General features: G+C 45.2%; 1 protein-coding gene and 1 non-coding gene across 2 annotated transcripts; both read right to left on the reverse strand.

Annotated features, from left to right (window-relative positions):
* Positions 1 to 668: 668 nt before the first annotated feature.
* Positions 669 to 27,635, reverse strand: Micos10 (mitochondrial contact site and cristae organizing system subunit 10). The gene is made up of 4 exons (XM_051173470.1): positions 27,471 to 27,635; positions 2,699 to 2,746; positions 1,883 to 1,992; positions 669 to 899 (listed from the first exon to the last, which is right to left on the reverse strand). The coding sequence occupies exons 1-4, from the start codon at positions 27,532 to 27,534 to the stop codon at positions 891 to 893; spliced, it is 231 nt and encodes a 76-aa protein (XP_051029427.1). The 5' UTR covers positions 27,535 to 27,635; the 3' UTR covers positions 669 to 890.
* LOC127213397 (U6 spliceosomal RNA) lies at positions 17,324 to 17,431 on the reverse strand. Its single transcript, XR_007833629.1, has one exon. It is a non-coding gene; the product is annotated as a U6 spliceosomal RNA (small nuclear RNA).
* Positions 27,636 to 27,989: the final 354 nt, after the last annotated feature.

Below are 27,989 nucleotides of genomic sequence, written 5' to 3' on the forward strand. Positions count from 1 at the left end.
GTTTCTGGAAAAGGAAGTAGAACAAAGAATAAGGGAGGAAAAAGCAGAGGGAAGGGAGAGGCCACCCTGAATTTACTCACCAAAGCTCTTTCAAGGATGGAGGTCTACTCAGCGCGCCTGGCACTAGCTGATGCCTGTCCAGCTGCCCCTTCTGCCCTTTCCTATACTCTAGCTCAAGTGTCCTTTCCAAGATATGAGCATGTCCATCATTCAGAGCATTCACAGTGGACACCTACAAAAGCCTGAGCACATCAGAAGAAACTGCAAACACTCTATGCCATACCCCACACAAACCCACAAGAACAAGGCCCTTTGTCCTCACACCTTAGCATGTCCTTCCATTCAGGTTGTGGTCACCAGCCAGAGCTGTGACTGCATGAAGCTCCATGCAGCATTGGGACCTAGAGCAGCCATGGTCTACTGGTGAGCCAGTGCACAGGCCTAGAACAGCATCAGGGAGGCGGCCCTCAAGACTTCACCATGGCCATCACTGCACAGGGATACCATCAGTCAGTCTCCATGTACTGAGGGGGCCATGTACTGAGGGAGTGGGGGGGGGTGGGAGGTGGGGAGATGCGTCTGACTGTGGCTTCAAGAGGTCACAGAGTCCATAGATAGGCCATTCAAAGAGAATCCTCCTGCCACATAAAGGAATGAAGGCCTTGCACTGGGCTTCCCATTTCTAATTTATTCAAGATTGCCTCCTTACAATTTCCAAAGAGAAAATACAAAAGAAACAGACTCGGTTTCAAACGCATAAACAGTGGCTGGAGTTGAAAGCGTTGCTGATGACACTGTCATAGGATGTCAGCGCACTCCAGGGCACTTCAGTATTCCTGAGGAATAAACATGGTTTCTCTTTCCTCCCGCTGGGATGGTCTCAGCATAAGTCATTGCTCCTACAAATCGAGGACATTCAGTTAGAACAGGCAGGAGACAGTCTGGTACCACTGGATGCTGCCTCAGTCAGACCCCAGAACCAATGACTCCAATCACAGCCAGCTTTCTGCTACCATGTGTTTCCCAAGCAGAGGCTCCAGCCTAGGAGGGAAAACTGGAAGGGTCAGGCACGACCACAGTCAGCTGTGCCCCAGGAGGTCGAAGGTGAGTGCCAAGCAGTTGACCAGCAGCTGCTGACTCCAGTCTCTGGCAGGCCTCACCTCTAAGACCCTTCCCCATTTGCTGAGTGACGATGCAGCACCTCTCTCACAATCCATTGGGAAGTGAGGAAAAAAGTTCCCAGGATGGTGCACAGGGTCCAGCCCGTGGTTGGCCAGCAGTTATCACAACACAGCCATGCCGTATAAGCCCCTGTGGGATTTTGTTCCTCCGTGTGAAAAGGATGACAACATCCAGGCACAGATTCAAGTCCAAATGAAGTTGCAAGGCCATTCATTTTAGAGGAGCATGTGCAAGGCTGTAGAAAACGGAATATTTCCACAGAACCTCCCAGCCATGAACTATCTAATACGCATAATCACCTCTGATCCCTCATCCGGGACAACTCAGCTTGAACAATGGAAACACTCAACAATGGAAAGACCCAATGCCCTGCTGTCCATCCCCAGCCAAGCTCTGCTGCTAGGAAGGTGAAGAAGTCGGGAGAGTGGAACAGTCTATCACCAGGCTGGTGTGCCGCTCAGCAATTCCGAACCAACATTGCCAGGAGCCCTGGTAATGGACCCGAGGCCCAACACCCACTTGGTGGCCCACAACCATCTGTATCCCAGGAGATCTGATGCCCCTTTTCTGACCTTGCACATGGTACCAGCATGCACATGGTAACACAGACATACATGCAAACTGACCACCCATACTCATAAGATAAACATAAAATTGGTAAAAATTTGAAGAATTCTGCAAGGCAGAGAACTGTACGTACTTTGACATATTTTCCATGTAGAAGATACGGAGCCTGTAAGTCATGCTGACAGTTGGAGTAGGCCATCCCCAATCCCACGCCAGAACCAAAGGCTAATGGCCACATTTTTCCTATTGAGCATAAGGAAAGAAATCCCAACAGGGAATTGGTTAAGATAAAGCCTCCACCCAGCATTTGTGCTTAGCATTCACAAACCCTTAGTAGTCATCATGTTGCTGACTGACAGGTGACAGGCCACCACACAGCTCTGTAATCCAGCATGTTTATTAAGTGCCTGAGCTGCTAAGTTTGATGCAAACAACCCAGTCTGTCATCATTTGTGCACCTAACTAGTTCCTTAACCTTTGACAGAAGGCGTTTGACATGTCAGTAAGGCGTTTGAATTATTAATTTCACCAAAACTCACAAACTTTGGTTTATAAACCATGGTGCTCTCTAGTTCCAGTCCTTGTGATTTCTCCATGGAAAGAGGTCAAGGTGACCTGTTTGGCTTCTAATCAATCCTCAAACTTAAGCTTTCCCAAGAGGGAGGACTCAGGAAGAAGCAGGGACACTTCTGACCCACTTGCCTTTATTAGCAGCAAGCCACCTATCCTGGTCACTTTAGAAATATGTGGGCATGAGGACTGGCCAGCATGACACGCAGGCTTTTGCAAGGACGTCGTGTTTAAGACACCAGACAATCCTGACTCACTGCCCCCAGGGAATGCTAGAGATATCCAACCCATGAAGACTCTGTCTAGCTCATTTTACAATGGATGGGTTGGCAGCGATTGTACAGACACTGCAGTTAAGAAGCTGGTACAAGTCACTTACTTTTAAAGAAGGTGAGAGAGAAAACAACTCCTAATCCAAAACCAGTACCTGCAAAAAAATGGAAAGAGAATGTTACAGTGCAGTAATCCATCAAACCTAAACAAAGGCTGAACTAAGATTGCTTCCAAACGAACATTACAGAACAGGCTATTTTTTTTTTTTAATTTAAGAGCAGACAATAGCATATTTTTATTGAATAAAATGATTTTTTTAAATAAAATTTATTTATTTTATATGCATTGGTGCTTTGCCTGCCTGCATGTCTGTGTGAGGCTGCTGGATCTTGGAGTTACAGACAGTTGTGAGCTGCCATGTGGTGCTGTGAATTGAACCCAGGTCTATGGAAAAGCATTCAGTGCCCTTAACCATTGAGGTATCTCTCCAGCCCCAAAAGGCTACTTTTTTATAACTTGGAAGTCTTGTTTTCTCATTGTTAACCTTTCTTGTTGTAAGGGACACTGCAAATGCCTCCAGTGCTCACAAAAGAAAACGAGAAACTTTATTCCCTATCATTTTGTCCTGGGGTGTTGCAGGGTAGCAGTGGGGTGGGGGACAAGGAACTGTTGCAGACTCTTCTATACCTCATACAGGAAGTCACTAAAAACCCCCCCTTGTCAGTTTGTTTCTCCAGGTGATGCTCATATTAGAACAAGAAAGATTGATCCAGAACAATTTCCAAAGGTTGCACTACCACACAAGTGTCCAGACAGAGGGAGAAGCATTTCCCATTGCCAGAGCTGGAGATCCTATCCCAAGCCCTCACATGATAGGCAGGGTATATCATGGAACTTAACACCCCATTCTGAATCTCAGTTCATAGACTCTGGTGCTGTGTTGGTTTTGAGACAGAGTCTGGCCATGTAGCCCATGCTATCCTCCAATTCTCAATCCTCTTCCCTAGTTCTGCTGGGTTTACAGGCTAGACCACTATGTCCAGATTATTCTGAAGTTCTGTATGTCTGCTCCAAGCAGAGCCTTGAACCATCCATTTTATGAGTAAGCCCCATAAAGTTCTGGTTTTCCCAAATTTGTGCTGCTGCTAAAAGCTAGTGGGTTTTTTTGTTGCTGTTTTGCCTTTTGAAGCAGCCCTGGCTGGCACAGTACTTACTTTGGAGTCCATTCTGCTCCTAGTCTCTGAGTGCTAGGATTACCCCACACCCAGCTTTGTGGTGCTGGGATTCTTTCTAAGTTTCTTCTTACTGGGCTGAGGATATGGCTCAGTGCTACAGAATCTACCTCACATGCACAAGGCCCCATGTTCAATTTCCAGAATATCATAGAGGCACACATATACACGGTAGAGGGAAGAGGAGAAGAAGGGAGAGACAGAATTCTCTCTCTGGGTAGTGCAACACAAAACCTTCAGAGTACTCTTCAAGCAAGCTAACTTTTCTATTCTGAAGAAAACCTCAACAAGATACATACCTCAAGGTATGTAGTTTTGACCCTGGAACTCTTTGTCACTCATGCATAATCTAGCTGGTGTTAAATTTAGTAAAGTACACATGCTACTCACACAATTTAGTTTCTTTTTATTCATTTACTTATTCTTTTGATGTGTATGCATTCATTTTATACGTGAAGGCCAGAGAACTTCAGGTGTTTTTCTTCAAGAGCCATCAGCCTTTTGGTTTTTGTTTTGTTTGTTTTTTGTTTTGAAACAGGGTTTCTCTGTGTAGCCCTGGCTGTCCTGGAACTCACTCTGTAGACCAGGCTGGCCTTGATCTCACAAAGAGCCACCTGCCTCTGCCTCTAGAGTGCTGGGATTAAAGGTGTGCACCATCACTGCTGCCCAGCTCAGCCTTTTGTTTTTTAAGAGATAGGCTCTCACTGGCCTAGAGCTCACCCAATAGGCCAGGCAAACTGGCTAGTGCCCAAGGGATCTCCTGACTCTACCTCCTGTGCTGGGATTACAAGCATACCTCCAAAGTTGAACTTTTATTTTTCAGTGTGTTTCCTGAAGACTGAAGTCAGATCTTCATGGCTAAATGTCAGCACTTTACCAACTCAATCACTTTCTCGGTCCCCAGGACGATTATTAATACTTTTGGGGGGGAGGGGTAGATTCAGGGTCTCACTATATAACCCTGACTTGCCTTGAACTCACAGAGATCCACCTGCCTCTGCTCCCTTTAATCCCAAGACTCAGGAAGAAGAGGCAGGTGGATCTCTGAGTTTGAGGCCAGTCTGGTCTACAGAGTGAGTTCCAGGACAGCCAGAAAAAAACAAACAAAAACCATGAACCACCATGCTCAGCAGATATGGATTCCCCCCCCCCCCAAAGACAGGATTTCTCTGTGGCTTTGGAAGCTGTCCTGGAACTAGTTCTGTAGACCAAGCTGGTCTTGAATTCACAAAGATCTGCTTGCCTCTGCCTCCCAAGAGCTGGGATCAAAGGCGTGCACCACCAATGCCAGGAGCTCAGCAGGTTTATCATTCTACCACATGCGGGGCCTTGATGTGTTTCTTTCATAGATAGACAAGTACAAAACATGTGACAACAATCAACTGCATGTATGGTGTTGGTACCATAGATCCCATGGTGTTGAAACAGGAACCAGTGGTGGAGGAAGAAAGCAGAGGAAGGCGAGAGCAGGAGAATCCCTGGGGACGGGCCTAGCAGATGCTTCTATACAGAGCTAAACAGAGGCTGTTCAGGGTGCATTCCCTGCCACCAGCAAGCTTTGGGAGAAAAAGGGAAAGCAAGGCACCCGGGGTGTGTCTAAAGAGGACACCTCAAGCAGGCAGTCCAGCTGCTCCAGAAGTGTCACTGTCATCACAAGAAGGGTCAGTTTCCTGTGCTTTACTGCAGCTGACCTTGCAGTGGAGTGTGAGGTAGAGCTGGAAGAAGGTGTTATGAATTATTCTGACCCTAGGAATAGGTTCAGGCCTAGGACAATGCATGCATGCATGTATGTGTCTCTCTGTGTGTGGGTCTTATATTTTAGCAGAAAATAATTTTAAACGTTAAAAAGAAAATTAGTCAGGTGGTGGCGGCACATACTTTTAATCCCAGCACTTTGGAGGTCAAGGCTAGCAAATTTCTGAGGTTGAGGCCAGCCTGGTCTACATACAAAGCAAGTTACAGAACAACCAGGCCTATACAGAAAATCTGTCTCAAAAAAACAAACACAAAAACAAAAAATTAAAGAGATTACAGAATATGACTATAAAGGAAATACTCTTACTATATAATGTGTTTGTATTTTAAGCTAAATGCAATTGCAAAAGAATAAAAATGTTATCAGGAATAGGGGCATGTCTGTAATCTCAGCAGAGGCAGGAGGATCTCTGAGTTCAGACCAGCCTGATTTACATAGTGAGTTCCAGGACAGCCAGGGCTGCATAGTGAGGCTGTGTGTGTATTCATTACTGCCCAGCCACTGACCCTTATAATGTACTGCCAGCTTTCTTCCTAAAAACAAACAACAAAACACGAAGAGAACATGAGCTAGCGAAGATTAATTCATTGTTGATGAAAAAACATTTTAAACAAATGTAGCCTGTGCACACCATGCCTGGAGCCTATAGTGACAGCCCAGGTGTCGGACTCACCCAGAGTGAGCTCCAGCGCTCCACTTTTTACCTGTTTTCACTGTGCTCTTATGTTCACATGGCTTCGGGCACAGACACTTGCCACAGTGTTAAAGCCACCACAGCATGTAGCACAGTAATGTGCTCCTGAGGTTTGCAGCCCAGGAGCAACAGTCACCTACCTACCCTGTTCATGCTAAGTACAAAGCATGATGAAACAATGAACCCACCTAGGATGCACTTCTAAGAATATAGCCGACACACACCAGATACATGGCTGGGCTCTATGCCATGTGAATTTTAACTATCAGCTATAATGCTATTCAATAGATCTTATACTATGAACTATTTTGGTGCCAAATTTAAAATGCAGTATCTGAAAATCAGTACTGTCACCACAATTTCCATTTACAAAAAAATTACAGGAGGGTAGTTTGCCAAGGCTGGTCTGGTAAGTAGCCAATCCAGGCTGGCATAATGAAAAGGGAATTAATGTTGAATGTTATTCATGAGTACCCAACACCAGTTTCCAAGCAAAGTCTTTTTATTTTCTTTTATGGTTTGAGTATTTTGCCTGCAGGTATATCTGTGCACCATGTGCATGCCTATTGTCCATGGAAGCCAGAAGAGGGTGTTGGATCCTCTGGAACTGGAGTTACAGATGGTTGTGACATGCCATGTGGGTGCAGGAAAACAAATCTGAGCACAAGCCCCCAACCCCAAGAACAAGCCTGTGCTCTTAACCATTGAGCCATTTCTCCAGCCCAAGAAGATTCTTTTAAAACAAGCAATCTTTTCAGTCATGCTAATACAAATTCCAATTATGGGAAAGGGAGATACAAGGATCAGGAATTCAAGGCCACACTTAGTTACAATAGCAAGCTCAAGATAGGTCTGAGCTACATGAAACCCTGCCTCAAAAACTAAAACAACCAGCCAGGTGGTGGTGGCACAAGACTTTATAACCAGCACTAGGAAAGTTGATGCAGGTGAGTCTCAAAACAAAACAACACAAGACAACACAATGAAAACTACCTTCTATGGTAGTATACCCTTGTTTTCCAGATGTAGAAAATAACTTGCCCCGAACAACCTATTGCTTACAAAGTAGTAAAATGAGACCCAATTCTGCCAGTCTTATGCCACTGTTCCCAGGACATCCAGACACAGGATTCTCCTCCATTTTCAGCCCACAAATACTACTTTCCAAAAGAGATTGGAGTGTCCATATTTCTAGAAGCAGTGAAGTAAATAAGATTCAGTTAAAACATGAGCCATGTTCTCCATGCAACAACCCAGAGTGCTAGGCAACCGGGCTAGTAACAAGCCCACACAAAGCCAACAGGGCTTGCTCAGATTCCTTCCCAGAATCGTCCTAACCACACATGTCCTCAAACTAGTCTACCTGGCAGGATTGATCCAAGAACTTCAGAGGATGGAAACCACTGCAATGCTACACCAAGCCCAGGAACCTGCTGTTATGGCTTGCTTGATTTACAAAATAGCAGAAGGTTCGGTTTTGTCAAGGCAACTTGCCTCACCCCTTGCAGCTGAAAGGTAAGACAGAAGATCGGTTCTGAGAATGAGGGCAGGGCAGTGAAAGCAGGTCGGCCCACAACCAATGATTCTGTGCGTCTCAATTTGGAGACAAGTTTTTGGCAAGGGAATCAAAAGCCCAGAAGAAACTATTTCGGCATTTTTCTTGTTTCTTTGACTCCATGCCAGTCTCTTCCATTTTCCCCAAGGAAGGAAAGCTCTCTGATGCTCAATACTTCTTAGCAGCAGACCACAAATGATGCTCAGCCCACTACCAGCACCACTCAGTCAAAAGATGATACATGCCTACACAAACCAAGGAACATTCATCTCAAGAGTCTAGATGTGGGACCAGCTAACCAGTTCCTGACAATCACACTTATCTGAAAATATAACCAAGCAGGTAAGCCAAACACAGTTCTCAAAGAACATTCTCAGAGGACTTAATTAAATGGGACTGCAACATTTTTAATTCTTAACAGTGACTCTGCCACCATTTCTGCATTTTTAAGATACAAATTAACATGACTACACTACATGAAAAAGGATCTCCTTTCTTTTTTCACCTGTAATCAAGAACTTGTAGCCAGAGATGACAACAGAGGAATGCAGAGAGCTACAGAATCAAGCCCTCCCTGGCAGCTCACTGCTCCCTCCCTCAGTTCCCTTTGAAAAGGCAGCAGGCTGCTTCAAAGCCAGTCCCACCTGGCCCGGGACAGCTCTGCAGCTGCTTCCACTCAAGACTGGCACCTCTAGGCCAGGTTTAAGCTTTAGAACAATACAACAGGAAAGGTTTGCCTTACAATAAAAACAAACCAACACGGAAAGCGAAGAGCCTTCTCTGCCGTTGGCCACTTTTTCTTGTTGTTGCATGACAAGCTCTTTTGGAGGAAAAAGCCACAGGGAAAAGTACAAAGCATTTTTCACCTCTCCCTGGAAGCAAATATTTAACTATGAATGCAGTTTATATAACTTTGCCTCCCCTAGTCATTGAAATGAAAAAGAACCCTCAGGTACAGAGCAGGAGGCTTATCAGCACACATCTCCGCATGGCAAGGAGGGACAAGGGGAAAAACAACAGAGGAGCCTTATGGAATCGACATTAGGCCCAGAGCCCAAGTTCTCTGCAGCCTTTTCTTTTGGAGAGGAAAAAGAATTGGCACCATTTCTTTCAAAGATTATTCCAAATCATTCTAACTATGCAAGCTAAGGAAAGCCTGGTGCCTGAGACGGTGTCTGAAATTGGCAAAGAAACACTTCACTGGGGTGGACCAGTTCCTTAACTGGTCATCTAGTACTGGGTTATGCTTTTTTTTTTTTGGGGGGGGGGTAAGGGGACTTGTTGAGACATGATTTCTCTGTGTAGCCCTGGCTATCCTGCAACTCACTCTGTAGACCAGGCTGGTGTTAAACTCAGAGATCTGCCTCCCAAGTGCTGGGATTAAAGGCATATGCCACCACTGCTCAGCTTGGTACTGGTCTTTTAAATTAGATAGGGAGAGAGAGGAGAGAGAGAGAGAGAGAGAGAGAGAGAGAGAGAGAGAGAGAGAGAGAGAGAGAGAGAGAGAAAGAGATTTTGTAGGAGTTGGTTCTTCCTTCTAATCCAGTGAGTCCTGAGGATAGAACTCAAGTGCCTTAAAGCAATCACTGGCCCGAGACTGTTTGCATGTTTGTTTTTTAACATTAACAATTTTATTATTTGCTGGGCAGTGGTGACACGACACTATTAATCCCAGCACTCAGGAGGCAGAGGCAGACAGATCTCTGTGAGTTTGAGACCAACCTGGTCTACTGAGTGAGCTCCAGGACAGCCAAAGGCTACACAGAAAAACTCCATCTCAAAAAAAAAAAATTTATAGATAGATAGATAGATAGATAGATAGATAGATAGATAGATAGATAGATAGATATAGGGATAGATATAGATATAGATCACTGGCTAAGGGAGAGCCTGGCTAAGAGCATTAGCTGCTCAACTTGTAGAACACAGCAGAACCATCTTGGGGATGTACCACAGATTCTCCATTTTGCAAGAAACTTCTTAAATGACCATTACTAAGACCTCGGTGTACATTTAACATTTTAAAAAGGACTCGCTATACATAACCTTAGAACCAGTGCAGTTATCAGAACTAAAACAATCTGAATCTAAAAATTAAAACTCAATAGCAACTCCACTTGATTTTGCATAGCTCATTTCAGTATTATGAGGAAAAGCTCATGTACTACACAGGTGGTTTACAAATGTGAAAAGCTACAGGAATTCCCTAGTCTTTATTTCCTAAGTGTTGTATGCCCAACAATGGAAGATTAAAAAAAAAAAAAAAAGTTAAACACAGGAGGACTACTCTCCCGACAGTGGCATGGTGGTCCCAGAGAAATCTCCAGCCTTGGGTCAATGCTTTACCAGGCCCAGGACCAGCCAGCTCAGCCCAGGCCCCAGGCTGGCATTGCAGTCTCTAGTACTGCCTGGTGAAGGGTTCAATAAGTAGTAGTAAGCTTGTCATTGTTCTAATAGATCTCAAAGATGTCAAAAACATAATAGTTAGTCCTGTTGTGGAGTACATCTCTCTCACACAGGATCACTTTGATCAGGTGAGCCACAGCTTAAAATCCGTTCTCATACTCTCGCATGCGCGCGCATGTGTTATATCACTCAGACTAGCCTTGAGCCTCAAACTCAAAAGGTACTGGGATTATATAATGTGCACCACCACACCCCACTTTTCTTTAACAGAGAATCCCTTCAGCTTTATTGTTCAACTGTATAATTCTGTCTTAAAATGTAATAAAGATTTCCCTAGCATTGTCTTATTTAATAAAACAGTATTAATGCACTGAAATGGGCTGAAATGAACTGACCTACTTATAACAGGCACATTTTCTTGTCAATCACATTTCTACCCAGGTTATTACAGTCAAAAGCACCTGTTACTACAGAACAAACAACAGTGTGCTTCTAAAAAACAGAACACTTGGGACAGACTTCAGTGAGAATCACATTTCCAAGAAACATTCCTGATTTATGAAAGATGCTCTAAGCCAACTTATGAAAGAAAAATACAGTTATAAGTCAGCTCTAAATGGAACTACTTAATCCTCTAAGGCAAAGACTGGCTGTCCCAAGTGTGCACAGGTGAATGCCAAGTCCTATGAATTTGCCAAGAAAAAATGCCAGTGCAGACCAAAGTCCAAGAGCCAGTGACCGAGGCCATGTTGGTCAGCTTCTCAGAAGTCAGAAGTCACTCTCCCTTTGGGCTCTGTAGGAAGGACTCAGAAGGTGGATGTTTCATGGGATTTTTCTGGAGGACCTATCTGTAGGGGTTGTTTGGTAAAAGCCAATTACTAGGATCCTAACCAGAGCAGTCAGCAGTGGGACACAGGACATGGGGAAGTCCTTATGGAGTGCTCTGCTGGGGGAACTCAGAAAGCCTTTTAAAGCAGTGACTAGAGAACACACCTCAACTCAAGCAAACACAGTCACAGCACCTCAAGAAGATGTAAAGAAGCATGGCTGTAGACATTTTACTGGCATGCAACAAAATAATTCCCATGTGGAAATATTATGTTGGAAAATGAGAAGCAGACTAAAGATTCATTATTAAAGAGAGGCTGGGAAAAACAAAACACAGAATTATTAAGTTTAGATAAACATATTAAATGATCTCACACTGATGGATATGCCTTGGTTCTAACAGCAATGTTGAGCATTTCACCACCCTGAAAGCTTAGTATGACCCAATCTCTCAGAAAGAAAGAAACAATTTGAAGGGGTTAAGGGACTTACTCAAACACACACACCTGAAAAACAACTCAAACTCAGGCTGCCTGACTGCACACATCCAGGAGAGCAGATGAGACCAGAGGGAAGGGCAGATCATTCTATGGAAGCCTTTAGTTTTGCAGGCAGCAGACATACCTGAAGAGGTGGGGAAGGAGTAACATGGCTGAAGCCACACCCTGGTTCATCTAAGGGAGGTATGGGGAACCACCTGGAGTTCAGGAGATGTCTCATTGGCAGAGTTACACAACCTAACAAGTGACAAGTGTGAGTGTGTTGTGCATGTGTGTAAGAGAGAACTGCTCAGGGCAGATAGTAACCGCCTTTTAACAGCAAATTCTCTCAGTTGTGACCAATTTTTCAAAACATCGACATTGGACTGGAGAGATGGATCAGTAGTTAAGAGTACTGGTTGCTCTTCCCACATGGCAGCTCACAATCTGTAACTCCAGTCACAGGGAATATAACACCCTCTTCTGGCCTCCTCAAGCACTGCATACATGTGGTGTACAGACATAACCAGGCAGGATATCCATACACACAAAATAAACAGTCATAAACATTTTTTAGATCTACAGTATGTTCTTTGAATTGCACAGTAGCAGAATGAAAAACACTAGGTAGGCACTTGTATTCCTGAATTCAATTTCCTCTCTTATTCTTTATAATGAACTTCTATAAGCACCATTTAAGAGAAACTGAGGCACAGCAAGGTTTAAATACTTGCCCTCTGTCACATATGGGTAAACAGATAAATGCTTAACCATTATAACCAATTTAGACTCAGCACAAGAGACTAGCCCCTTCCAAAATAGTCTGGCCAGTAATTTGGAAATTTCCTTAATTATACAAACTGAATGCTTAACTGTGTGCTGTTCTAAGCTCTGGGAAACAACATCTCCACATAAGTGCATTGCCCACTGTTGAGGTGGGTAATGGTCAGAAACTTGATGTATAAAGTGCTATGGCAGAAGAAGGTGAAAGTTGGCCCTCAGGTTCCCTGCTGCTAAGTTATTCATCTGGAGGGAGGAGGTGAAGCAAACTGATCTTCCTGTCATGCTAACCAACAGCTGTGGCCTCATGGAGGCTGCCCACTGGACAATGGGGAAGCAGTAGAAGGCTCACAATGGGGAAATGACCACAAGATGCACACTTTACACAGCGGACTCTGGCAGAATAAGGAAATCAAGACACACTAAAAAAGATGGAGACAGGATTCAGGGTTCCCTTCACAGTGGCAGGATGGTTCTGTGGTACTGCTGCTCTTGGAACCCAGGGCCTAAGCAGCTGGGCAAAAGTTCTTCCCATGAGCCACACCCCAGGCCCTAGGAGCAGTCTGCAGCCTCTCCTGCAACTTACATTTTTCTGTCTGTCCTCAACAGTTCTCCCTCTCCCATCCCAGTATTCCATGCTAGGCAAAGGGAGAACCTGCTTTTAAAGGCAGATAATACAAGGTAAAGCCAGGGTTTGGTGGCACTACGGACTTCTGAGGATCAGCACTGCACCTGGTGCCAGTGTTTAGCTAAGGACACAGCAGAAGCCTCCTGGACAAAGATTAATGGAGATGGCAAAGGGACAAAGGTTTTCTTAAAATACATTTTAAAAAAAATTGTGTGTGTGTGTGTGTGTGTGTGTGTGTGTGTGTGTGTGTGTGTACATTCACATGTATGAGTGATGTTCCTGCCAAGGTAGAAGAGGGCAACAGATCCCCTGGAGCAATAGTTACAAGTGTCCTGACTTAGGCTCTGGGAAATGACCTTGGTTCCTCTGGTTTTTGTTTTGTTTTGTTTTTTTATTTGTTTGGGTTTGGTTTTTCAGGATAGGGTATCTCTTTATAGCCCTAGCTGTCCTGATATTTGCTCTGTAGATCGGACTGGCCTCAAACTCAAGAGATCCATCCACCTGCAGCCAGGCAGTGGTGGCACACCCCTTTAATCCCAGCCTTCTGGAGGCAGAGGTGGGCATATCTCTGAGTTCAAGGCCAGCATGGCCTACAGAATGAATTCTAGGACAGCCAGAACTGTTAAAAAGAGAAACTCTGTCTCAAAACAAAACAACAAAAAACAAAGATCCACCTGCCTCTGCCTCCCAAGTGCTGGGTATGTGCCACCACACCCAGCTGAACTTGGCTCATGTGTAAGAGCTTTTAACCACTGAGCCATCCCTCCAGTCCCAGGACAGATGTTTCTGGCATTAATCAATGTTTTTGAACTTCATATTCACAGGGTTTGCTAAGGTGCTGGATGGACCTGCCTCAACTTCAGGACTTCTGTGAGCAGTGACATTTTCTTGCTGTCAAATCTGCCACAGACAGGGTAAGGTGAAGAATTAACACTGCCAGCTTTTTTCCCCACCAGAGCTCTGCTGCCCTTAACTGCACAGTTCTACAAACCTCAGAACTAAGCTCTTCAAGAAAGAACCCAAGAATGCAGTTCTCACACACTAAGTGAGAGGGAAAATGCTCTAAAATAGAAGTTAGAAACAGATACAAACGTCAAAGTTGTACTTAGAATAGAGACTCTCTATGAAAAGCTAAGAGAAGTGGCTTTTATTCTGATGTGAGGGCAGAATTCTACAAGTAACAGATCTCAATGTCATCAGCTGAAGGACAACGAGAACCTGACCATTTCCTAGGGTAAACTTTCCTATTGAGTGAAGGATGGAACTCGGTCACCTGTTTGTTTCAAATCTAGGAAGAATGAAGTCTGAGTGGTAGAATTTGTACACGTTCAGACACGAAAAGGAGGAGAGGCAGGAGCACTTGTTTGAGCTCAAACACTTTGTCAGGTACTGTGAGAAGAAATCTGTCCACCCTTACATCAGCACACTACAAAAACAATATATGAACTGGGTGGTATCAGAGCATGCTTTTAATCCCCAGTACTTGGGAGGCAGAGGCAGATTTGAGGCCAGCCTGATCTATACAGCGTGTACCAGGACAACCAGGTTATAGAGAAACCTGTCTTAAAAAAAACCAGAATCTAGGCATTCTGACTTAGATTAGACAGCAAACACTAAAGCAAGCACTGGGGTTCGGCTTCTCCCAAACTGTCAACTCTGAACCAGTTTCACTATTCTACCACAAGGAAAGGCTAAACTACACAAACCACCTCATTCTATCATCTCTCTCATGCATCACTAGTGGCCCACAAGCTTCTAAGACACCTCCTCACCAGGGAGACTCCTTTAGCCACAGGCACTCATTCCTGTGTGCTCAAGTCTATCCCTGAGCTCATTTCCTCTGTGCTGCCCCAATATTTCAAACTAGCTTTCTGTACTTTTAAAAGATGGCACTCTAAAAAGTAACTATTAAAAGGCAGGTAATCTGAGTTGGAGGCCAGCCTGGTCTACATAGCAACACCTGAGCAGCCAGTTACATAACTAGACACTATCTTAGTTAGGGTTTCTATTGACCACAGCAACTCTTATAAGGAAAAGATTTAATTGGGATGGCTCGCTTACAGTTTCAGAAGTTCAGTCCATTATCATCATGGGGGTCATGGCAATGTGCACACAAGACATGGTGATGTCTACATCTCAATTCGAAAGCATAGGAAACCTCAAAACCCGCCCCCATCGCGACACATTTCCTCTAACAAGGCCATAGGTACTCCAACAAAGCCACACTTCCTAAGAGTGCCACTCCCTATGAGCTTATAGGGGCCAATTACATTCAAACTACCACAGACACTGTTTCCAAAAAAAATTAAAAAAAAAAAGTTATCACTGGGTATCAGTGGCTCACGCCTTTAATTCCAGCACTCGGGAGGCAGAGGCAGGCGGATCTCTGTGAGTTCGAGGTCAGCCTGGTATACAGAGCAAGTTCCAGGACAACCTCCAAAGTCACAGAGAAACTGTCTGGGTGTGTGTGTGTGTGTGTGTGTGTGTGTGTGTGTAGGAGGTTGTTATCATCTTTGGGTAGGGAGATGGCTCAGTGGGCAAAGTACTTGTTGAGTAAACATGAAGACCCTAGTCCAGGTCCTGGCACCAACACAAAGGGACGTGGCAGTAGTGCATGCCTGTGAACCCAGTGGAAGGAAGGCAATCTTCAGCCTCTAGGCCTGCTAGTCTGTTTTGCATAGCAGGGAACAAGACACCCTATGGAAAGTAGGAACCAATACAAAGTTGTCCTCTAGAAACATATGTGACACAAGTGTGCTTACATTCATGCACATGAACACATACAATCATATGAACAGATTTAACACATTCTCGGTTTCTATATTTTCTTCCATAGTCTGAATTTTCATTGTTTGCCATTTTCACCCTTTCCTCCTCTCTTGCTGCAACCCTCTTCCCCAACAGTCCCCTGAATCTTTCACATCTTTTGTGTGACTCACTGGGTTCAGTTGGAATCTCTTATGTAAGCACAGACTAGGAATATAGCTGCTTAGTGGTAGAACACTGGCCCAGTACGAATGAGAATCCATCCCCAACCTGAGCATCCCCCTCCCCATACCGCTTGGAGCCAACAAGGTAAAGGCCATCGTTGCCAAGCCCAAGGACCTGAGTTTGATATACCAAAACACACATGATAGAGAGAGTAAACCAATTCCCACTAGTTGTTCTCTAACCTCCACATTTTCAAGCATGCACACACAACACAATAATGTAAATTTTAAAGTTCTCTGACATATGTACATGCCTGTGCAGCCAGAACTAAACCCACAAACACCACCATTACTGGTGCCCCTCTATGGCCTGTTCTTCCCTCTCCGCTTAGCCTCTTGAAATCATTTACCTACTTCCTTTCTTTTTATTGCATAGTGTATTTTCTAGAATTTTATGTATAACTGGAATAGTAAGCCAGTGATACCACAGTGAGTTCCTTTTATTACTGAGTTTCTCATTGTAAAGCTGGTCCACAACTATTGGTTAGCTACTCAGCAAGTAGACATCTGAGCTGTCTCCAGTTTGGGGCTGTTAGGAATACGAGTGAGTGAGTGAGTGAGTGAGTGAGTGAGTGAGTGAGTGTGTGTGTGTGTGTGTGTGTGTGTGTGTGTGTGTGTGTGTGGACTTGTCCTAGATCCTCATGACTACACCACTTTATAAGAAACCACTGACACTGGGCCAAAGCAGTCCTACCAGCATGTTTCCACTGGTGGTGTACAGAGTCATAGTCTGCTCTTATCTCAGTGATACTACTGTACAACTCGTAAAGCCTGGTGATTTTAATGGCTTGGCGGTGGAGCTCAGAAACTTCCACACCTTTCCCTGTGACTGCGGATGGAGCTGTCCTTTCCTGTGTTTAGCTGCTGTGAGTAAAATTCTTTTCAAGCATCCTACCACAGTTTTTCTTATAATTCAGAGTTCCCCGTATGCTGAAACAAGTCCTCTTGTCAGCTACGTGCACGCTTAAGATCCTCTCTTGTTCTAAGGCTTTAAATCTCCAGGTGTCTTTCAGAAATCAGTTTAAAATGTGAACACTTCCAATGTACCTCGTCTTTGTTGGTACTGTTCTCTGTGCCCCTTATAACCTCTGACCTCAGGTCACACACACTCCTCTCTACTTTTCCTGCTGAAGGTTTTGTAGCTTCAGCTTTTACACTGCAATCAGGCCCATTCTGTCTGTGTGGACACAGCTGTTCCTGCAGTTTGTTGAAAAGATTTTCCTTTCCCCATTAAACTGCGTGTGTTAAAAACGAACTGGCCACACATTCCTAGCCTATTTTAGACTCTGTACTATTCTGTGTGTAGTCTTCCTCCAATAAGCAGGGTAATTAAGTACTCACTTGTTTTTTTTTTTTTTGTTTTGTTTTGTTTTTTGTTTTTTTTTTAATATGGAATGCTTCACGAATTTGTGTGTCATCCTTGCGCAGGGGCCATGCTAATCTTCTCTGTATCGTTCCAATTTTAATATATGTGCTGCCGGAAACAAGCAACTCAGCTCTGTTTTTACTCAAAATTTCTCTGCTAACACCTGGAAGTCCAGTACTCAGGGCTCAGTACTGGGAATATCACTTCAAGTTCAAAGTCAGCCTGAACTACAGTGAAACTGTCTAAAAACAAACAAAACAACAAAAACCCCTTTGTGAATTTGAACTGGTTATAGCTTTGCATAGATTTTATTTTCTTATTTTAATTTTGTATTTATTTTATTTTGCCTGCATGCAAGTGTGTACACCACATACATACCCAATGCCCAGTGATGGTCAGAAGAAAGGATTGGGACCCCTGTAACTGGAGTTATGGATGGTTGAGAGCATCATGTGGGTGCTGGGAATCAAACCCAGGTCTTCTGTAGGAATAGCCAGTTTCCTTAACCACTGACCCATCTCTGCAGTCCCACATACAGACTGTAAGTCAGGAAGTGCAACTCAGTGATAAGCACAAATGCAGCAAGCATGCACCATGGCCTAGGATCCACTAGGATCCTAGTGACCACAGCATCCAAACCAACACATCAGCCTCTGAATTCCTGTACAAGCTTTAAACGTTGTTCTCCATAGAAAAACAAAACAAAGAGTAGCAGATGTGGTGGGACATGCCAATGAAAACGGCACTTGTGGAGGTTGAGGCAGGAAAATATGAGTTAGAGGCCAACAGGGACTCACAGGTAAGCCATAGCTACACCTTTCTCAAAGGAGAAGAGATCATCAATCCTCCTGTTTCTAGTTAAGCAAAAGAAAAGAGAAAGAAAAACAAACAGGTAAACTGTTCAAGTATCAAACATGGCAATAGCGGGTAAGCATCCCATTACTGTTAGCTGCTTCTTCCCTCCCTTGGGCTCAGACAAGCTCCAGTAGAGTGATGCTTTAACATTTCACTAGGGGGTCAACAGCCCCGGTAAAAATATTACCACACCAAACAACTTCTATAAGTAAATATTTAAATTTTTACTTGGACTCAACCCTGAAGTACACTTGCCAAAGAAAGCAATTCAGCATATTTACTAATACACTATTTCTGCCACATTTCAGGAAAGCATAAAACCACAACAGAACAAAATTTAAATGTTTTCAAGTCTCATATATCATCTAATTACATTATTCTGTAATGCCTGCAGGAAATTCTCCAGCAAGATCACAATGTCCGTGAGTTGCAATGCAGCTATAAACAGAAAAGTTTGCTCACATTGCTTTGAAAACCATACAGCAAACAAAGCATGACTACCAATTCAACGGGGACTAATTTGAAACTTGAACTATAAGAACCAAGAGCCTTTCAAGTATTTAGTTTGGTCTGACTGACAGTACTCCACGAAGAGCCAGGCATCAGCTTGCAAACTTGGGGTACCCAAAGACTCTCCCTGATGAGCCACCGTTGCTGTGGTAACCCAAACTCAGCAGATGAACTGGTACTTTAAGAAAAAGATGAATCTGCTTTCTTTTTCCATGACTTCATTCAATGGCCTCTTTCAGTAAAATGTTTAGTAAACAGCTTTAAACAATCAATCTAAGTGGACTTGATTATTGGCTCTGCTGGCTAAACCAGAAACAGGTCAGGCTGAGTCCATAGTGTCCTGCTTTCCTAGCAACAGGAGAACAAGGCCAAACCCTGTTTTCGTGAACAAAACAATGGGCAACTTTTACCTCTGACTGAGCAGCAGATGACCCACTCCAGGCATGTCACAAGCCACCAACAGCCACATACAGGTTCAGTCACCACTGTCTTAGGTCAGCCTGCCACCAGTAGGCTTCCAGCTCCTGAGTTCTGTTGCTCATTTCATCCTCTCGGCTGGACTTTACCTTAACACACTAACTCATATCCCCACTTCCCTTTTGCCCCACCCCACCCCACCCCCTGCCAATTTATTCTCATGTACTTGAGTGACCCTTCTGAAATCTGAGAATCTACCATGTCCCTCTTAAGGCTCAACAGTCATGCTAAACCAAGCCGCCACACAATCCGGCAATCCCACTCTAGGTACATACCAGAGAGAAAGGAAAACCTCTGTCCACATAAACCTTGTCACTTTAATCATAGCATCTTATTCAGAACAGCAGAAGTATCAACAGGATTCTGGGGGACAAACCTGTAAGCAAAAAAGCTCTGCTGCTCAACTCTGGTGACCCTAGTTCTGATTGCCTACAACCAAGTAAAAAGGTGGACATGGTACCAAACTAGCATTCTTTTGGCAAGATGGAATACAGAGGAAGGAGAATCGCCCAGAAGTCAGCAGGCCAGCAAGTCTGGCTTCCCCTGTGATGTAGCAGAAGAAAGAGAGATTCTGCCTCAAACCAAGGCAGAAGGACAACTAACTCCTGAAACTCCTCTGACCTCTACACACACTGGATGTTACTCACATTCTCGCTCACATACAGTATAAACAACTTAAATGAATAAACACCAGATAAACCATCCCACTACTACCTATCATTTATAACAAAAAATAATGAAATACTGGCACATACTACAACATGGACGTACTGTGAAAACATTAAGCTGGAGAAATGGCTCGGTGGTTAAGAGTGTGTGCTGCTCTCATACAGGACCCAAGTTCCCAGCACCCACATCAGGCTGCTCACAATGACCTGTAACCCCAGCCTCCCTCTCCCTCTCTCCCTCCCCCTTTCTCCCTCTCTCTCTTCTCCCCCTCCTCTCTCTCTCACACACACACTTAAAAATAAATCATAAAAGAGCAAGAAAACATCAAATGAAATACCCCACACACCAAAGACCACATGCTGTGTTTCTGTTTTAAAGATAAGAGTCTTGCACTGTAGCTCAGGTTGGCCTTGAACACCAACCAATTTTCCAGATTCTACCACTTGAGTGTTGAAATTACCAGCATGAGTCACCACACCCCATGCCACAAGCTATGTATTTTCATTCTGCAAAATGTCTGAAACAGCTGCTGGGGCTGGGCTGGGGGCTCCCAATGTGTGTCTGGGGGGCTTCTGTTGTAGGAACTCATACTCTGAAATGAGGCTGAGGATGAATGCACAATTCTGTGAATAAGTACTTTAAATAGAACTAATACTATCTGAACTACTCAACAACTCAACAAAGCATGTTTTTGTTTTTGTTTTTGAGACAGGGTTTCTGTGTGTAGCCCTACCTGTCCTGAAATTCACTTTGTAGACCAGACTGGCCTTGAACTCACAGACCTACCTGCCTCTGTCTCCCAAGTGCTGAAAATCAACTTAGTTTTAATAGATGTAAAGAATCCCCTCAACTACCTCCTCCCTTCTACCTTTCTTGTCTTGACTTGGATCCCTCCCCCACATAAGCTCTTTAGCACACCCCCCCATGTCTCTGGCACTAATAAACAGTAGCTACAAGTAAGGGTTTAGGAAAGCAGACAAAGGGGGCTGAACATACATACTCTCAGCCCCTATGAGCGGGCACCCATGTCCCGTGGTAGAAATGTGGAAGACTGCATCCTGAGTACAGTTAAGAGTTGTTTTATTGTCATTGAATTCTAGGAAGTCTTTAATTTTTTTTATTTCTTCCTTGACCCAGGAATGGTGCAGAGAAGGAGGAGTGATGAGCAAAGGGCTCAAAACCAGGCTACAGAAACCCACAGAGACAGCTGACCTGCACAAGGGGGAGCTCATGGACCCCAGACTAATAGCTGGGAAACCAGCACAGGACCATCCCAGACCCCCTGAATGTGGGTCTCAGTTTGAAGGCCTGAGCAGTCTACTATGGGATCTCTGACAGTGGAACCAGGATGTATCCCTGGTGCACAGGACTTTGGGAGCACATTCCCCATGGAGGCAGGAGGGAGGGCCTAGACCCTACTCCAAATGACTTTACAGACTTTGTTGATCCCTCATGGAAGGCACCACCCTCCCTGTGGAGTGTGGAGTGGGTGGGGAATGGGATGGGGGGGGATGGTCGGGGGACATGGGAGGATGGGAGGGAGAGGGAACTGGGATCGATATGTAAAATAAGAAAAAAAAAAAAAAAAAAAAAAAAGAGTTGTCACTGCTGCTGTCCATCATCACCCTGGGATGACCCAGATTTTCTTCTTTCTTCTTTATTTTCCCCCTGAGACAGGGTTTCTCTGTGTGGCCTTAGCTGTCCTGGAACTCACTCTGTAGACCAGTTGGTCTCAAATTTAGAGATCAGCCTGCCTCTGCTTCCTAAGTGCTGGGATTTAAGATGTGTGCCACTACTGCCTGGCTCATATTCTCTCTCCTCTAGGACACAGGACAGTTTCTGGGACCTGGGACACACACAGTCCTTCTCCAAATGCACCTTCTAAGTCTACATATTCTCAAAATAAAATGCCACCCCCTTCTTTCCCAGAACCTCAATATGTGTGCACCCCCTCCACTCCCAGGGCTTATCACAATGACTAATATCAAACTATTTGAGGAAGTACACTATTTTATTCTATTTGATTTTTGTGACAGTCTCATTCTGTAGCCTATCAGACTGGTCTTGAAGGTCTGTCTCTGCCTTTATATATACTTGAATATGCACCAACACACATGCATATGCACACATACGCAAATGAATAATCTCCCATGCATCCCAGAATGTTAAATCCAAGCTGAAGGCCCCAGCTCTGCAGAGACCAGTAACCTACTACAGTCCTGGGGTGTAAAAAGACTGTGCCTTAGCTGAGTGGTGGGGAGCAGAACAGGCAGATCTCTGTGATGAGGCCAGCATGGTCTACATAGTGAGTTCCAGGACAGCCCAGGCTACAGAGAAACAAAACAACTGTGTGCCTTTTCCATGCTCTGCCTCGAACGCTTATGGACATGCACAAGATAAACCACTCAGCACATAAAAGGAAAAGGAGCAGCACAGTCCTTCAGCTGAGTGGAGGAAGAAAACCAGGGCATCCCATAAATCTGATAAAACTTTAAAATAAATCCATAAAATTAGCAAAAACCGTTAATGACGCATTCACATAAAACTAATGGAACATGCCATTCATAAAATGTAATATTCTTCACTCCCTTTTAATTTCCTGCAATAAGGCTCTGGCTCTTCTCTTAAAGCAACATCCTCCTGTTTGTTTAAATACCAAAGTGCTCAATGCTCTATGCTCTCACTTGACCACTCCCAAACATTTCATACACCACTTTTTACTTTCTTTGAGATAAGAGCACCACAGTTAGCCTTGGCTAGCTTGGACATTACTACGTAGACCAGACTATTTTGAACTTGTAGTAATCCTCCTACCTTTGCCTCCCAGGCATTAACACTAATGTAAGTTCTCTTGACCATAACTTATGTCCAACAAGGAAATAAAAGTTGGTTTAAAAAAAAAAAAAGGGCCAGCCAATGATGGCACACACTTTTAATCTCAGCACTTGGGAGGCAGAGCCAGGATCTCAGTGAGTTCCAGCCCAGCCTGATCTACAGTTCCAGGGCAGCCGGAGTTGCTACATAGGGAGTTGCTACATAGGGAAACCTTGTCTCAAGAAAACAAAAAAAAAAAAAAAAAAAAAAAAAAAAAAAACCAAAAAAAAACCCCACTGAATAATGGTGGCTCACACTTTAATCCCAGTGCTTGGGAGGCAGAGGTGGGATTGTGTTCAACCTGGTCTACTGAGTTCCAGGACAGCCAGAGCTACACAAAGAGATGCACCCCCCCCCTCCATCTCAAAAAACAAAAAAGGCTTGCTGTTCTTGCAGAGAACCTGGATTTGGTTTCCAGAACCCAAGTGGGTAGCTCAGCACCACCTGAAACTCAGCTCCAGTGGATACAACACTATCTTCTGCAGATAGCCACACTCAGTGATCCATACAGGCAGACAAACACAACGCACAAATACAAAAATAAATCTTTTTAAAAAGGGGGGAGTGTGGCAGGGCTGGAGAACTGGCTTAGTAGTTTGGTACATGCAAGTGCAGTACCCAAGGAGGTCAGGAGAGGGCGTCAGGTCCTTTGGAGCAGGAGTTAGAGGAGTTATGAGCTTATAGAGTTGCTGGGAATCAACTAGGGTTCTCTGAAAGAACAGTTAGTACTCTTGATAGGCTGAACCCATCTGCAGCCTAAAGAACACCTACACTCCCCCCCAAGAGTTTCTGTTTTTCTCAGTTTCTCTCACTTTGTAACCAGGCTGGCCTCACAACTCACAGAAATCCACTTGCCCCCATGTGCCTGGCTAAGAACACTTGTTAAAAGTGCCCAGTTGTACAACACTTGTAGTAAAAACAGTCCTCTTGCAGCTGTGGGTGTAGCTCAGAAGTGGAAACAAGGCCCTCATTCCATTCCCAGCTCTGAGAGAAGCTCACAGTGGCTGCCATCCAACCATACACAGTGGCTTCTTCACCGCAGTGACAGCAAATTCATCTACAAAGAGAACTTAGAACTGTAGTGACCCTTTCTTCCTGCCTGCATCATACTCCACACATCAGTGCAAACTGTCACTCCCTGAGACTGTCTCCACTATGAAGTGCTGGGGAAGCTCCTGGTAAGGAGGCTCAGAGTGCACCGAGACACTACCACCTACGGGAATGAAGACAGAACTGCAGAAGAGCACTTCTTCCGTCTGGGGACCTCGGGGCACAGCTGCTGTGCCTCCTCTCCCTTATGCTTCTACTCTTTTTTTTTTTTTTTTTTTTTTTTTTTTTGTTTGTTTTGTTTTGTTTTTTGAGACAGGGTTTCTCTGTATTGCTTTGGAGCCTGTCCTGGAACTCACTCTGTAGAGCAGGCTGGCCTCAAACTCACAGAGATCCTCCTGCCTCTGCCTCCCCAGTGCTGGGACTAAAGGTGTGCACCACCAAGACCTGGCTGCTTCTGCTCTTGTCAGTGGGTCAGCCCACTCAGAATCTGAACTCTAGTACCTTTTCTCAAGTGTTATTCTACATGTTCAAACCCAACCATGAAAAGTGACTGAAATCAGCTGGGCTGTTGGTTGTGGCACACACTTTCAATCCCAGTACTCAGGAGGCAGAGGCAGAAGCAGGTGAGGATCTCTGTGAGTTCAAGGACAGCCTGGTCTACAAAAGAACACAGAGAAACCACCTCGAAAGGAAAAAAAAAAAAAAAAAAAAAGAAGTGGCTGAAATCATGGCCTGTGCTCACTGTGCTCTGGTGTGCTCTTGACTGAACTCATGGCCTGTCCTCACTGACCTCTTGGATGAGCCATCAGTTCTATCTTGTCAGTGTGATGAGGCTCATCCACACCCCTTGTGTTTCACTTCCAAATGCCACTTTGCCACTGGGCCAGTGAGATGGTTCAGTGGGTCAACATGCCTGCTGCCAAGCCTGGTGACCCGAGTTGGTTGTGAAGGATATAACTGATGTCTACAAGTTGTTCCACTGACCTCCACATAAACATTCAAATTACCAAAAAAAAAAAAAAAAAAAAAAAACAAACAAACAAAAAAACCCAACTGTCATGAAGGAACATTCTAGCCTAAGAAATGAAAAGAGTTAACCTGAAGAGGAAGAATAGACAATCACCTTAACTGAGTTCCTGCTCTACCCAGAAGACTGGCTGGCTTAAGAAATGTTTTCATGTGCTTAAAAATGCCTCTAACCCCAGCACTCGGGAAGCAGAGGCAGACAGAGTTCTGTGAGTTTAAGGCCAGACTTGTCTACAAAGCGAGTTCCAGGACAGCTAGGGATATTATACAGTGAAATCCTGTATTAAAAAATAAAAAATCATTTTAAAAAGCCACACACAGTCTAGAGGACCTGGTGGTGCTGAGGAGGCTGAGGCAGGATCAGAGGATCAGAAAGATCAGGAATTCAAGGCCCCATTATACTTCAAGTTTGAGGTCAGTCTCAAAAAAAAGTTTAAAACTTAAAAAAAAAAACAAAAAAACTATCACCCAAATCCAAGCCATTGTACACATGTCCCTCGCTGGAAGGGCTCTGTCATTCTCTGCAATTCAAGCCCTACAGCATTAACGACTGCAGGCAGTGCCCTCTATCTGTTCTGACATTGTCTAGCCTTACTTCAGTATTCCACTTGTCTGCCCCACCCCAGCAGATGCCCAGCAGCATCGACACATTACCACCACCACATCCTGCCTGCAGCCAGTGCTGAGAGTCTATATATCTTCCTCCTTGAGGTTTCTATGGAGGTAGGTGTTTGTTTTGGGGTCAGGGTCTATCTCTGTAGCCCAGGCTGGCCTCAATCTGGAAGAGATCCACCTTCCTCTGTCTCCCCTGCTGGGATCAAAAGTGTGTGCCACCATGTCCAGGTCCTCTAGCTTTTTTTCATTCCTTGTTGGTTTTGTTTGGGGGGGAGTGAGGGAGTCAAAACAGGGTTTCTCTGTATAACAGCCAAGGATGGCCTGGAAGTCATATGATCCTCCTGCTTCTGCCTCTGGAGCATTGGGATTAAAAGGGCAGCCAAATCTCTTATTCTTTTAGGTTAATCTCCATTTCAGGTTGAGGAAGGGGGGGTAGTAACTAGTGAGAATGAGGAAGAAACAGACTCCAAAGAGTGTTCTTTTTTTTTGTTTGTTTTTTCAATTCAGGGTTTCTCTGAGGCTTTGGAGACTGTCCTGGAACTAGCTCTTGTAGACCAGCTGGTCAAACTCACAGAAATCCGCCTGCTTCTGCCTCCCAAGTGCTGAGACTAAAGGCAGGCACCACCACCACCCGGCCAAAGAGTGTTCTAACCCCTTTATCATACCATTTAGGAACTATGTTGGTATATAAATGTTAAATCTCCTTTCTCAAACTGCAAACCATTAAAAATAATTTATTTTCTGTTTGTTTAGGTTTTTTTTTTTTCTCAAGACAAGGTTTCTTTGAAAGCCCTGGAAAAAATATATTTTGGACTAGAGAGAGGGTTGAGCGGTTAAGAGTACTTGTTGTGCTACACAAGACCCAGGTTCAGTTCTTGACTCCCTTAACTGTCTCTAACTCCAGCTCCAGCAGATCCCCCAGCCTCTTCTGACCTCTTCTGGCAGCAGACACATACAAGATGGATGCACAGACATACATGCCGGCAAATGACTCATACACATTAAGTATTAACATTTTTGGCCACTTCTAGAGTAACTCATTTCTAGTAACAATCCAACCCATTCAACCCTCCCAAGCCCCTAAAATAGCAAAAATTACTGACAATTTACAACCAGGAAAACAGGCACAGGGTCCTTACTAACTTGCCCCTTGTGGCAGAACTGGTCAGGGCTACATGCTGTGATCCTGTCTCAGTAAATTAATAAAGGTAAAGCGCTATTGAAGAAGATACCCAACCTCGACTTCTGGCCTACATACCAATACCTGCAGACAAAACACATGTGATAATGCACGCACATACACACAAGGGAAAGATGCAGAGAAAGAGGATCGGCAGCGAGCCTGAGACCGGGAGCCAGAAATCCTGGGGAAAACTGTCAACCATGGCACAGATTAGCAATGAGATTCCAGTCAAATTCCTTCACCGGTCTCGCAACCCACAACGTGGAAAAACACCCACGAGCTACCGCGCCTAACACTTGTGCCACGCTGAGTGGGAATGCCCTGGGTCCCCCTTCCCTAACCCCGTGACCTCATAAAGTGTTTCGTCACAGAACGCGTGTGGAAAAGACAACCTGGAGTTAAGGGGACCTGCGGTGAGCACGCTCCTAACTGTCTGGGGCAGTCTCCAATTTCAGACCCGAGACAGCAGGCTTCAGATACAGGAGGTCCCGCATGACCGCAATCCCCACTGCGGCCTGGCGGAGGCTAGAAAACGCCCCTATGACCTTCTTCCGAAGGCAGCGCCCTCCAGGCTGGGAGCAGGCAGGGTGGGCTCAGGCAGGCTGCTCGCCCGGATCGGGGGACATGCCACACGGACAGGCAGTGTTGCACGGCGCGTCCCGCGCTCTTTCCCACTCCCAGAGCGCCCTGCGCCCCCGGGCCTGCACCTCCTTCCACCCCGGAGGCCGCCCGAGCCCTCTGGCCGGCACGGTCCCCGCCGCCCGAGTTGACAGTCACCTGTGCGCGGCCAGCAGCTCAGCACGCACCGCGGGGCGGCAGCAGGCCGCGGCCTGACCCCTGCGGCTTTCCGTCCGTGCGCGGGCCGCTGGCTCCGGACGGAGTGTACTAGAGAGAGGGGCGCTCACCTAGCTTCACCACCGCGTCGGCCATGCACCGGTCCCACTTTCTGCCGAGGTCGGACTCCGACATGTTCCCCACCGGCAACTCCAGAGCTCCTCACGGCCGGCCCCCGCGCTCAGGCTGATCACAAGTCTCGCGAGAGCCGGCCGCCGCCGCAGGCTTCCGGCAGGAGCCGGCGCTCCAGATATCGCGAGATCACGAGTATCCTCCGTCTCTTCCGGTTTTCTTCGCCCTGTCGTCAAGGTGACAGGTTGCTTGGAAGCCGGAGGTGACCCTGACCTTGGAGCTACACGGAAAGGTAGCGACGACGGACAGCTTCCTGATTAACACCCACAGTCCAGAACGCAGTTCCTCGCCCGTGTTTCTTATTTGTATATATTTTGGTCGTTTACATCCCGGTTACCCTCTGTCATCCCGCATCCGATGTCCCTTCTTAACAAGCCCCCCGCTTTTTTATAGGACCCACTGAGGGGTTTTTGTTGGTTATTTTGGTTTGTTTTGGTTTTGTTTTTCGAAACAGGGTT

This window comes from Phodopus roborovskii, unplaced genomic scaffold, assembly GCF_943737965.1.
Source record: "Phodopus roborovskii unplaced genomic scaffold, PHOROB, whole genome shotgun sequence".
Taxonomy (NCBI): Eukaryota; Metazoa; Chordata; class Mammalia; order Rodentia; family Cricetidae; genus Phodopus; species Phodopus roborovskii.